The 12062-nt window shown below is 38.2% G+C and overlaps 1 protein-coding gene across 7 annotated transcripts in view; it reads right to left on the minus strand.

Annotated features, from left to right (window-relative positions):
* vti1a (vesicle transport through interaction with t-SNAREs 1A) overlaps positions 1 to 12062 on the minus strand; it is a 269368-nt gene that overhangs the window by 250455 nt on the left and 6851 nt on the right. For all 7 annotated transcript variants that reach the window (XM_068002225.1, XM_068002226.1, XM_068002227.1 and 4 more), the window contains exons 3-4: positions 8768 to 8826; positions 2649 to 2759 (exon numbers count right to left, since the gene is read on the minus strand). In XM_068002225.1, coding sequence (XP_067858326.1) covers positions 2649 to 2759; positions 8768 to 8826 — 170 coding nt within the window. The remainder of the gene's footprint in view (positions 1 to 2648; positions 2760 to 8767; positions 8827 to 12062) is intronic.

Here is a 12062-nt window from a genome sequence, read left to right on the forward strand (position 1 = left end):
CCCCCAAAGTGGGGTATGTATGCAAGTGACAGGATAATGAGGCAAAGAGCTGCTGTCCCAGAAATCCCACCTTTTACCCCAGATTTATACTAATCTTGTAGAAAAGGGCAGGTTACTTGCATGGCTTGTCAAATCAGAAAGTGGTTGAATTCATGGGCTCTGAACACCTACAAACTTTGTCTGAAACATCAGCTTTGACTGAAGCAACAAGAAAAATATTTTATCGGATGTACAACTAAAATTGATTCTGCAAGCTGCCTTTCAGCACTTTCAGGCAGGGAAATGTTTTGCTTCCCACCCTTCTGTCAGAGCCTTTACCATGGTTTTCCCTATGGGCATTGCCACAGATGTCCTTGTAATAGAGGCAGAACAAAACCCACCTTATAAGACAACCACCTACCTTGAACAAACACACTCAAAAGAACCCTTAAAAAGGTTCACACGGTCAATCAACTGTACCCCTCATAGAAAGCCATCAACTCAGAGACCGTCAGACCCCACCCCTTCGGCATACGGCAGCATCTTTGGCATCCTTTCCCATCTAGCCTGGATACAGTGACTACCAATGCTGCTACTTCTAATCCACCTGAGTTCCAGCTTCCAACTTGACCATGGTTATACAGACAAAATGAAAGAAAGAGATATCGAGAATAGCAAGAAAATAGTTTATGTTGCAAATGCAGGATCATGTTGCATTGAAGATTCCCATCCTAAGGCATAACATTATCTAGTGTGCCAGCAATTTCCAGCTAAAGATGATTATATATAAAAACAGGTTTAAGTTATATTAGGATACATTATTAAAATAACCAGTTAAACTTATTTAATATTTCATAATTTCCAGTTGTCTCTAAAACCATGTAGGTTAGCAAAGCGCCAGCATTGCATTTATTAGAGGCTGGCGTTTTGTACTTTTGTATTGTGGAAGAAAAGAGGACATTTGAAGTCTGTTCTGCCAAGATATGTAGTATCCAGCATAGCACATGTGATCCTAATAGCATCAAACAAAGCAATTGTATTGTTAGTAAAGTACAAGAAAAATACAGCTCTTGGTAACAGTTAGGTTATTGAGAGAATACCTTCAGTGGACAGTCCTCAGTAAATTCAAACAAAACATAAACTGTAATGAAGCTACATAAAAGCTTGGTACAGCCCATCAGTTACTCACGTATACATATGCTATCTATTATAGCTACAATATATAATTGGTGCAGCTTAATCTAGGGAGACTGGGGGATGAGGTGAACCACAGTAATAGAAGGTCCATTGTGTTGTCTTGAAAATTGTTTTGGAAATAAGAAATAAAGAATGCAGGGTATCCACTTGTGTCACATTTAAATCAAGTAGTTCTGTGTAGGTTGGTTTGGTATCAAAAGCAACCTTGCACAGTTGGAAGAGTGAGGATATGCCAGTTTCACATCTTGGACAGATGAAATACACAATGTAGCATAATTCAAGAGAATTATTCAACCAATGAAAATCATGTGGATTTAATCAGTAAAACCTGCCATTTTCATTCTATTAATTTTGAAAATCCAACGCAACAAGTGGATACTGTTATATTGCGTTCTTGTAAAAAAAAATCCTGAGCTTCAGAATATTTTCTCCCCTTTTGGCATCATGTACTAAAGATTGTTAATTTCTAAGCAATGTTGAAAATATTGTCCCACATATGATGGCATTATAGCAAGTGTTGTACAGTACTTTCACTCAAATTTTGATTGTCCATCTATTTCCCCATTTTCTTTTCTCCTCTCCTGAAAATGCTGAGTTGTGCTGAGGTACAATTCCACAGGACCCAGCAGTCCTCCAGTATCTCACCCAAGTGGTAATTTTTCATGTATGAGTCCAAATGTCGAGGGGTGGCAAGCTGCTGGATTGTAGGGGATATGACAGCCAAGCCCAATCCTGCTCTCGTCCAACTTTCATACAAGTGCATTTTCTAATACGAGTCACTGGATAGGAATTGGGAGCAGGAATGCTGGTTGATTGTTTCCCTCCCTAGCCCAAGATGCTGAGGTTAACGTAGCATCACAGAAGGAGGTTATTCAACCCATCGGGCTGTTCTTTGCTCTTTGGAAGAACTATTCAATTAATCCTATTCCCCTGCTCTTCCCCATGGCCCTGCAAATTTTTACTTTTCGAGTATATATCCAATTCCCTTTTGAAACTTACTACTGAATCTGCTTCCACCACCCTTTCGGGCAGTGAATTACAGATCAAAACAACTCACTGCATAAAAAAAAAATCCTCATCTCCCCTCTGGTTCTTTTGCCTCTCTGCTACCTCTCAAGCTGAGATTAGCAAACTCAATGCAGACCAAGAATTGAACCTGTGACCTTTCTAGTCTGAATTGCTCATTACTACACCAGCAGTTGGTTTACCCACTCAGCCATCACAAGAGTTTCAACACTGTCTTTCTAGCAAATGATAAATGCAGCAAAATGTTCTTATGATTAAAATCCACTGAAAAGTGCAATTAAAATGAGAGGGATTTTTGGGAGATTAGCAACTGATATTTATATGTGCTTTGAGGTGAAATTATTAGATTGTATAGAATATCAAAAGGGCATCATCTATTCCGATTAAAGAAAACGTATATGATATTTATGTAGTTCTTTCTCCATACATAGCATAAATAAACTTACAAAGTCCTTATCAAGCTTTTCCAATTCCTGCTTGTAGCTCTTCATTCGGGTGCTGAACAGGCCACGGCTCTGGAGTGGTATCTCCCGCACCTCAAGGTCCATTTGTTCAAGCTGGTATAAAATTTAAAATAATAAAAATATGAAGTTGCAGTGTCACCATTTTTAAGCTAAAAACTCTTGAGGTTTAGTAATTTTATTTTCAGGTGCAACGATAACATACTGCTTATTAATAATAACCAGTACACCTTTATGATACATCTGTACAAAGTTGAAAATTCTTTTTCAACTTTGTACAGATGTATCATAAAGGTGTACTGGTTATTATTAATAAGCAGTATGTTATCGTTGCACCTGAAAATAAAATTACCAAACCTCAAGAATTTTCAACTTTGTACTGTAATTAAAGAGAAAAAAGTCACAATTGTTCTCCAATAGAATTACTATACAGTCTACTCCTTTTAATTCAAGGTCCCTTAAATCTTCTAATTCAATTTTTTTAAGCACAGAATTCCCACTGTTATTTACATTGCTTAATTCAAATTATTGGATAATTCAACTTTTTTGCTCAAAGAACAGCTTCAAATTATCAGTACTATGTAAACAAGAATATAAAAATGTTACAATTCAACACATTGATTTGAATAAATCTCACACAGTAAGATAACTTGTGTCAAATAATTTGAACTTTTCACTTTTATAATCATATGATCACAAATACCAAGGACTAATCACTCTGGCAAAGACAGATTACTGTACTAATATTGACTCTGCCCCTAAATTGTTTAACCTCTACATTTTAAAAGAAATGTGACGTACGCATGATTCTCCTTACATTCAGCACAAATGAAGTTATCAACTACCTACCAGCTTGAAATGCTTGCTCTGTAGCTAATAAAGAAGGACTAAGCTTTTGAAAGATTTGTTTCTTTCACTGCTGAAGTTTTCCTACTTCAACTTCAGGCCAAATAAAAAGAGATTACAAGGACTAGTTGGTGGAACATTTAGGGAGATATAAACTAATCGGCAAGGTTTCTCATGGATTTGTAAAAGGAAAGTCATGCCATGCCAATTTAATAGAACTTTTTGATAAAGTAATCAAGGATGTAGATAGGGGCCACAATGCAGATGTGGTTTACTTAGATTTTAGTAAAACTTTTGACAAAGTGTCACATCGAAAACTAGTTCAGAAAATTAGCAGGCACATGATATTGGCTACTGCATGCAGAGATGGATTGAATTGTGACTGGGAAATATAAACCAGGTTCTGTGTAAGCAGCAGTATTCTAAATCATCAGGAAGAGGGTGTCAGTGGCTTCACCTCAAAATTTGCAGACAATACTAAAACAACAGGGTGGTTAGTAATGGTGGAAGACAAGGACTAGACAAGGGCTGTCAATTGGCAGCTGCAGTTTACTGTACATAAGCGTAAAGTCATGCACTTAGTGATACAAAATGAGTAGAGAGATTATGGGAGAATACTGACAGGTAAAACAGGAAGCAAATCTGAGGATCCTTTAGTAAATAAATCTCTCAAGAAAGCAAATTGAATGTTAGGCTGTAAACTTCTATTCTATTCCTCTTTTCTAAAACCTATCATGTCTGCGCTGGTTCTTTGCTAAATCCAAAATGAATCCCACTGCTCCGCCCTCTCCCATGGGCCTCTATCGGCTACTATCTCAAGTGTCTCCTTACACTCCTTACAACTATAGTTTCCCAAAAGCAAAATACTGCGGATGCTGGAAATCTGAAATAAAAACAGAAAATGCTAGAAATACTCATCAAGTCAGGCAGCATCTGTGGAGAAAGAAACAGAGTTAACGTTTCAGATCGATGACCCTTCACCAGATCTGGAAAAAGTTGAAGATTAAACAGTTTTTAAAACAAATACAGAGCCAGGGAAAGTGGGGGGGGGATAGGGAGGGGAGGAAAGAACAAAAAAGAGAAGGTCTCTGATAGGGTGGAGGGCAGGAATGATTAAATGACAAAAGGGATGATGGTGTAAGGCACAGAGGGTGGTAATGGGGACAAGTAAAGAAACAAGAGATGGATCTAGAGGAGCTGTAAATGGTTCTGATGTTGCCATTTACAGCTCCTCTAGACCTCTTTATTATAGTTTCCCAATCCTAGCATCATCCTGATAAACCTATGATGTCAATGGCTTTAATGTTCTTTCTTCAATGGGGCACCAAAAACTGAACACAGTATTCTGACTATGCCCTAATGAATGTTTTCTACAAATTTATCATTACTCCTATATTCTATGCCTGAATTTATAAAACCCAAAATGCTGCTGGGTGTTTCTTTTAAATGGCTTGAACTACCTGCACTCACACTTTGTGAATTATGTATTTGAACCCTTCGGTGTCTCTCTTAATCCGCACCCTTTGGTGTCTCTCTTAATCCGCACCCTTCGGTGTCTCTCTTAATCCACACCCTTCGGTGTCTCTCTTAATCCGCACCCTTCGGGTGTCTTTCCACTGAATGTATACCTCCATTCCTTGTTTTAAATCCCAACACGTATTACCTCACATTCATTCACATTAAATGACATCTTCCGCATGTCTGTCCCTCCGTTAATCTGTCTATGACTTCCTCAAGTCTTTTGCAGCACTCCACAGCCTGTTTGCCAAACACCCCATTTTTGCAGCATCAGCAAACCTCAACTCTGTGCTCCCTTTACCCAAGTCCAAATCATCTATATATGCACCGAGAACAAAAGTGAACCCAGCAATGACTCTTGGAGTATACCACTTCCAATCTTTCTCCAATCCGACCAATATCCTAACTTTGTATTCTGTCCATCAACTAATTTTCTATCTGTGATACTACATTGCTTCTTATACTATACACCTGAATTTTCCTAAGCCTCAAACGTCTTCTGAAAATCCATAGACACCTGCCACTATGTAGAGCATTAGTCAGGCTATACCTCTGCAATTCTGCATTCTGGAACCCTCATTACAAGAAGAATGTAGCTGAGCTAGGAAAGATACAGACAAGAGCTACTAGAATGACTCAGGGACTGGAGAATAAAATATGAGGATAAACACACATTACTGAACTCTTCTTGAAGAGAAGACTGGGGGAGGATATGATGGAGGTATTCAAATAAAAAAGGCTTAGTGATGTAGAAGATGAATCAGGAATATTTAATTTGGTACAGGACAGCAGAACAAGGGGATACAAGAAAATGCTAAAAAGGGGTAGATTCAGGCAGGTCATGAGAAAACATTCATTCACTGAGAAGGTTGTCTGTTTTTGGAACACTTTACCAAAGGAGATTATAGGGGCAAGCTTAGATCTTTTCAAGGTCAAATTGGGCCTCTATCTTGAAGAGAAATGAATCATCGGTAACAACTCTTACAACAGCAGGAAGGAAGAGAAGATGGAGCTATGATCTTTTCCAGCCTTGAGATTTTCTATACCTTATGCCTTATTTATCTCTTGCTGCCAATTCTGTCCATTAATACTGTGGGGTGAATTTGGCAACAATAGATAACTCCACAGACATAGATCGAAGGCCTGAAATTCATGCACATGCAATCAATGCAAATTTATTTTTGCAATTTTGCCAGTCTATCTAGGATCTTCCCTGGAATTCAGGAAAGGTTCAGCAATGGCAAAACCACACTGAGATGAAAGATCAGCCCATCCATATCTATACCCCAAATGGATCATCCAGCCTAAATACCACCAGCAGCAGTGAGTTACGCTTGCTGCAGACAGCACCCAATAGTTGGAGTAACCACACAAAAATTCCTCCCAAGGGGAGTGATAGTGCATTTGACAGCACTGGTAGCGCTTTGGCAGTGCCTATGTACATTTTTTAAATGAAGGACTGTGTGAATGGAAGCACAGTAAAATAGAAATGTTGTATAATATAAATAGGATATCAGTGTATGTGGCCTCTGATATACAATGATTAATTAAAATGTCATGTGGCAATGAAACAAGACCATTAGGAGCAATTACCTTAGTCCAGGTGGATTTTTAATAAGGGGGTGGGGTACAAAAAGGTGGTTAAGAAATATGGTTTCCATAATATTCCGAACTATAGTGCTCTTCTGCAAAACATTTTACATCTTCAACATCATTGAACACAGTGGGATGATAAGCCAAGTTGGAATCCTTCTTGCAGATGCCTGCTTCCTAACTGTGGCAGAGTGACAAATCACATGGACATCTTTTGTTAAAAAGGGGAAAAAATGTTGAAGGGACACCTTTAGCTCATATCACCTTCACAGTTTGGCTGATGAAATGGAAAACATACCAAAATCAATAAAAACAGAAATTTTAGAAGTATCTTGAGGCATATCTAGTAGTAAATACTTAACATCATAATTCTCCTTTCGTAAAGAAAACAGCACCATCAGGCTGATATTTTGTAAGTGCAAGTGTCCTCTACTAATATCATTGTCGGGTCCCAAAGACATTTTATCAAATCACTGTACATCAGAAATGTGTCCATAATCTATTATTCTCCCATGGGCACACATGCTGACAGGAACTAGAGCAGTTTTCAGAAAACATACTATAAGGAGGCAACTTCTTAGCATTGAAATTACCACCACCCCCCCCCCCCCCCTTCTACCTTGCATCAAACCTGGAAGACATTATGGTATCAAAACTTAAGGGATAGAATTCCAGTTAGTTCAAAATGACAACTGCATTGAAACCAACTACTTTGAAAAAAACTTAAAAAGCTGATGTAATGATAAATGGTCTCTACTTTTTGTCTCTTTACCTTTATCAGATTAAGAAACACGAATATAGTTACCAATAAACAGCAAAGAAGCCTTGGGATGGTGCAATTTGCATTATGTGTGGATTTAATAAGAGTAGGTTTGCAACTCCTTCAACCCCACCCCCGCCACAATGGAACTAGCTGGTAATATTTTTAAACTTTAGAAAACACAACTAAATGAATTCCCACAAGCAGTTACTTGCAGTCCTCCTGGGTACGCTCAGCGTTCTCTTGGTTTGTTCCTCAAATGTACGCTCCTCTATCTTCCCCCTGCTCTGCGCCTCTCATTCTGTTCATTTCATTTCTCAATCCTGGCCTCAGTTCTCATCACTTTAAAGGGCTTCTGTGATCAGCAGCTTGTATAAATAACAACATAAACTCAAATGTTCCAATGACATTTGATGCAACACAGGACTAATGTATTGCCACCCATCCTAACTCCATGCTATTTTTAAGTGGTTTAAATAAATGTTATGATGTGGAGATGCCGGTGATGGACTGGGGTTGACAATTGTAAACAATTTTACAACACCAAGTTATAGTCCAGCAATTTTATTTTAAATTCACAAGCTTTCGGAGATTTTCTCCTTCCTCAGGCAAATGTTTCAAGATCTCCTTGAAGGCTTCAAGGAGATCTTGAAACATTTGCCTGAGGAAGGAGAAAATCTCCGAAAGCTTGTGAATTTAAAATAAAATTGCTGGACTATAACTTGGTGTTGTAAAATTGTTTACAATAAATAAATGTTGGAATAGAGGTGAATTATGTAAAATGAACCACACTTGGCACAAAACACATATCTTGCTTGCAAATTATTCATTCTGTGCCACTCAGGCATTTATTTGCCATAATTCTGTGTTTCTACCTGTGTCATGTTTGCATTAACACAAAGTGGTCTAGTTTCCTCCATTTGCTATTTTTAGTGCACCAGTTAATGAATTTGCATAAATTGTTGCATTATTTTGAAACAATTTTAAATAAATAGCATAATAACTGCATTCAACTAGCACAAACAGAAACTTGTGAATTTATTAACCTGTTTACTAAACATAGTACATAGAGGAAATGAAACAGATCAATTAACCATATGATTCTTGTTTTTAGCACCAAAGATGGCTCAACAAAATTCAATTAGTTTACATTCATCTGGAACAGAACAATCTGGCTTTTATAAACATTAAAGACTAACTACTATGGTAGTGATTGAAATTCTCTAATTTCAGTCATTTATAATGTTACTGTATCTATTTTAATAACATTATTTGGCACCTTTCACTCTCCAGATTCAAATTCAAGTAACAATTCTTCACATGGAACTAATGTGCATAAAATGTACAACACCTCAGAATACCAAACAGTTACCATTACAGTTCTTACCAGTTCTCGAGCTTCTTCCATCTGCTTTTCCACATTTGCAACCATACATTTCTTGTCATCTAGAGAATAAACAAATGAGTAAACATTTCACATCAGATTAAATAGAAAATAATAATTTCCCAAAAAGATTAATACAACATATTTAGAAGGCATTGGTTGAACAATGTCATCTACTTTAACATTTAAATTTAATATATGGAGGATACCTGCGGAATCAATAACTGTGAAATACCATTTTATCCCTTGTTAAGTTATTGTTGTTGTAAGATAGCATGATTTGTAAGTGACAAAGTCTTCCTCATAAGTAAGTTATAAAGAGGTGCCAATACATATTGTTTTTATATTGCTCAGTTTAGAAAATTATTCCTTTTAAATTAAAAACTTGGAGCAAAGTGCAGATATCAAAGATACACGATAGAGTGCAATGACAGACTATTTATATTCCATAAGTACCTGGTTGTCATTTCAGTTAACCAGCAGGAGCACAAGTGAAATATTGGACATATCCTACAATGCGCCATCATATATGGTATAATCAAAATACATTGTGTAATTAAAATAAAGTTAGATTCATGATGCAATTTTAATTTACTTGGAACTAAAGTGATGCACAGAGTCCAGTGATGACACAGCAAAACTATTTTTACAATGCCATCTTTCTTAGCTGTGATGTCATTTCCAAGTAACAATATAGAAAATATTTCTTGACCGTGATCATGTGTAGTACATGTAGGTTTTAGGGATAATAGAAGAAAATGGCTAACATAGGTATTTATGGGTAAGTGAAGTTAGTTTGAGTTCGTAAATAACGTCTCCTAGCAGATGGTTGCTGGCCCCGCACAGATAATGCTTTCGAGTAAGCTAGCTAGAAAAGGGAAGATTAGATGGAAGGACAATTTACAGTTAACCACAATACAAACTAAAGTAAGAATGAATAATTGAACAGATGAGATCATAACATATGATTTTAATACTGTAAGAACCAACATAATTAACACAAGGAAAGCTAGTTATAGGTTAAGTGGAATGCGTAACTTAGACTTTGATGTGAAAGGAAAACATTTGGAATAAATGGCTTTCTCATCCCAAGTGAAGAGATAAGAATGGCAGAATACAAGCAAGTCTGTCTGTTCACTTGGCACCACAGGGGCACCCAATGTGAGAACATCAAGGTCTAACATGGGAATGTGGAAAGAGAGCTAGGAACAGACACACTGCTGCCAAAGGGATAGATAATTAAGTAAGATACTTCTGAGCTGCCAGGTTCCCAGGGATGGAGGAATGACCAGCTACATAAAAGTATGTTCTGGATGATAACGTGTTAGGACAAGGCCTGAAGTGTTATGCTGCAGGATAAGAAACATCTGACTTGACACTTTGTGTGAATCAAAGAGTGCGGGAATGTGAAAGGTGAAGTTAGTGTGAGAAGGCAGAACAGGAATAGATACATTAGTCCATGCTTGGGCACCACATATAGTGAAATTATAATAGACGATGAAATAAACATAATTAAGCTAATAAAGGTTAGCTTTATATATAGATAAACAATGGCGCCCTTAGCTCCTAGGGTTTTATCGAAACCAGTCATGTGATCTCAGCAGTGGTCAGTATGAGTGACAGCTGCAGATAAAGAAACTGCACAAGAAGGTGTGTTATAGCAAAGGTATAAAAGTTAGTGCACCCTAGTAGCCTGAGGGCAGCTTGGACGAAAGACACCGAAGAACAAGCTCAGGGTGTCCGATGTTCAGCCAACGAGCTTGTCTGCTTGCAAGTATATCACTTGTTTGCTTACTATGATTGATATATGTATATTTATAAGATAAGGCAGAGGCTAAATCTTACATTTCTTAATAAAGTATTAATGTTGCTCAAACTAGACTCTCTAACATATTAACTAACAAGATAAGGCAGAGGCCAAAATCTTACAGTACAAACTGCAAGCATCAACATTTATAGCAGTGTTTTCAAAACATTTCTGTGTGGGCAACTCCCTGAAAATATTGACACACTCCTAAGGACCCCCAGTATCAGCCATCATTGCAAAAGCATTGCTTATTAGTACACAGCAACAGAAATAATATGCTACTAAATCAACAAATATAGGAAAAAAGAAATCTGATAACAAATGGATAGAAATCTGATTACCCCATGGGCCCACAGACCTCACGGGTCCACTGACCACAATGTGAAAAAATATATTTTACATTTCATTCTCAAATGAAGAATTCAATTTTACCTAATCTACAATTTTAAGTACTGTCACCTAACTAAACATTTTCACAAATTCTACGGTAGGGAATAAAACCATCTTATCTTGGGGATTGTAGAAGTCCACGTTAATTACACTAAAACCTACACTCAGGAGACTTTCAATGTAGTATCTCTTCAGAGGATGGTGGGGGGGGGGGGGGGGGGCGGGGTGGAGGAACAAGAGGAGGAACTGAATAAATCTAACCACAATATTATTTCATGGCTAGCCACAGAATTATTTTTGAATTGCATGTAGGTTAAAAGTCATTCAAGTGGTATAAAGCAGGATTTTCAATCATTTTGGTCAGTGGAAAGTATAGCTTTAGTAACTTAAATAACAGAAATTGGGGATTTTAAAAAATGCAGTTGCCACTGGAACAGTCACAAGGTTTTTTTAATTCGTTCATGGGATGTGGGCATCGCTAGCGAGGCCGGCATCTATTGCCCATCCCTAATTGCCCTTGAGAAGGTGGTGGTGAGCCGCCTTCTTGAACCGCTGCAGTCCGTCTGGTGAAGGTTCTCCCACAGTGCTGTTAAGAAGGGAGTTTCAGGATTTTGACCCAGCGACAATGAAGGAACGGCGATATATTTCCAAGTCGGGATGGTGTGAGACTTGGAGGGGAATGTGCAGGTGGTGTTGTTCCCATGTGCCTGCTGCTCTTGTCCTTCTAGGTGGTTGAGGTCGCGGGTTTGGGAGGTGCTGTCGAAGGAGCCTTGGCAAGTTGCTGCAGTGCATCCTGTGGATGGTACACACTGCAGCCACAGTGCGCCGGTGGTGAAGGGAGTGAATGTTTAGGGTGGTGGATGGGGTGTCGATCAAGTGAGCTGCTTTGTCCTGGATGGTGTCGAGCTTCTTGAGTGTTGTTGGAGCTGCACTCTTGACTTGTGCCTTGTAGATGGTGGAAAGGCTTTGGGGAGTCAGGAGGTGAGTCACTCGCCGCAGAACACCCAGCCTCTGACCTGCTCTTGTAGCCACAGTATTTATATGGCTGGTCCAGTTAAGTTTCTGGTCAATGGTGACCTCCAGGATGTTGATGGTGGGGGA

This window comes from Heptranchias perlo, chromosome 21 (assembly GCF_035084215.1).
Source record: "Heptranchias perlo isolate sHepPer1 chromosome 21, sHepPer1.hap1, whole genome shotgun sequence".
NCBI classification, from domain to species: Eukaryota; Metazoa; Chordata; class Chondrichthyes; order Hexanchiformes; family Hexanchidae; genus Heptranchias; species Heptranchias perlo.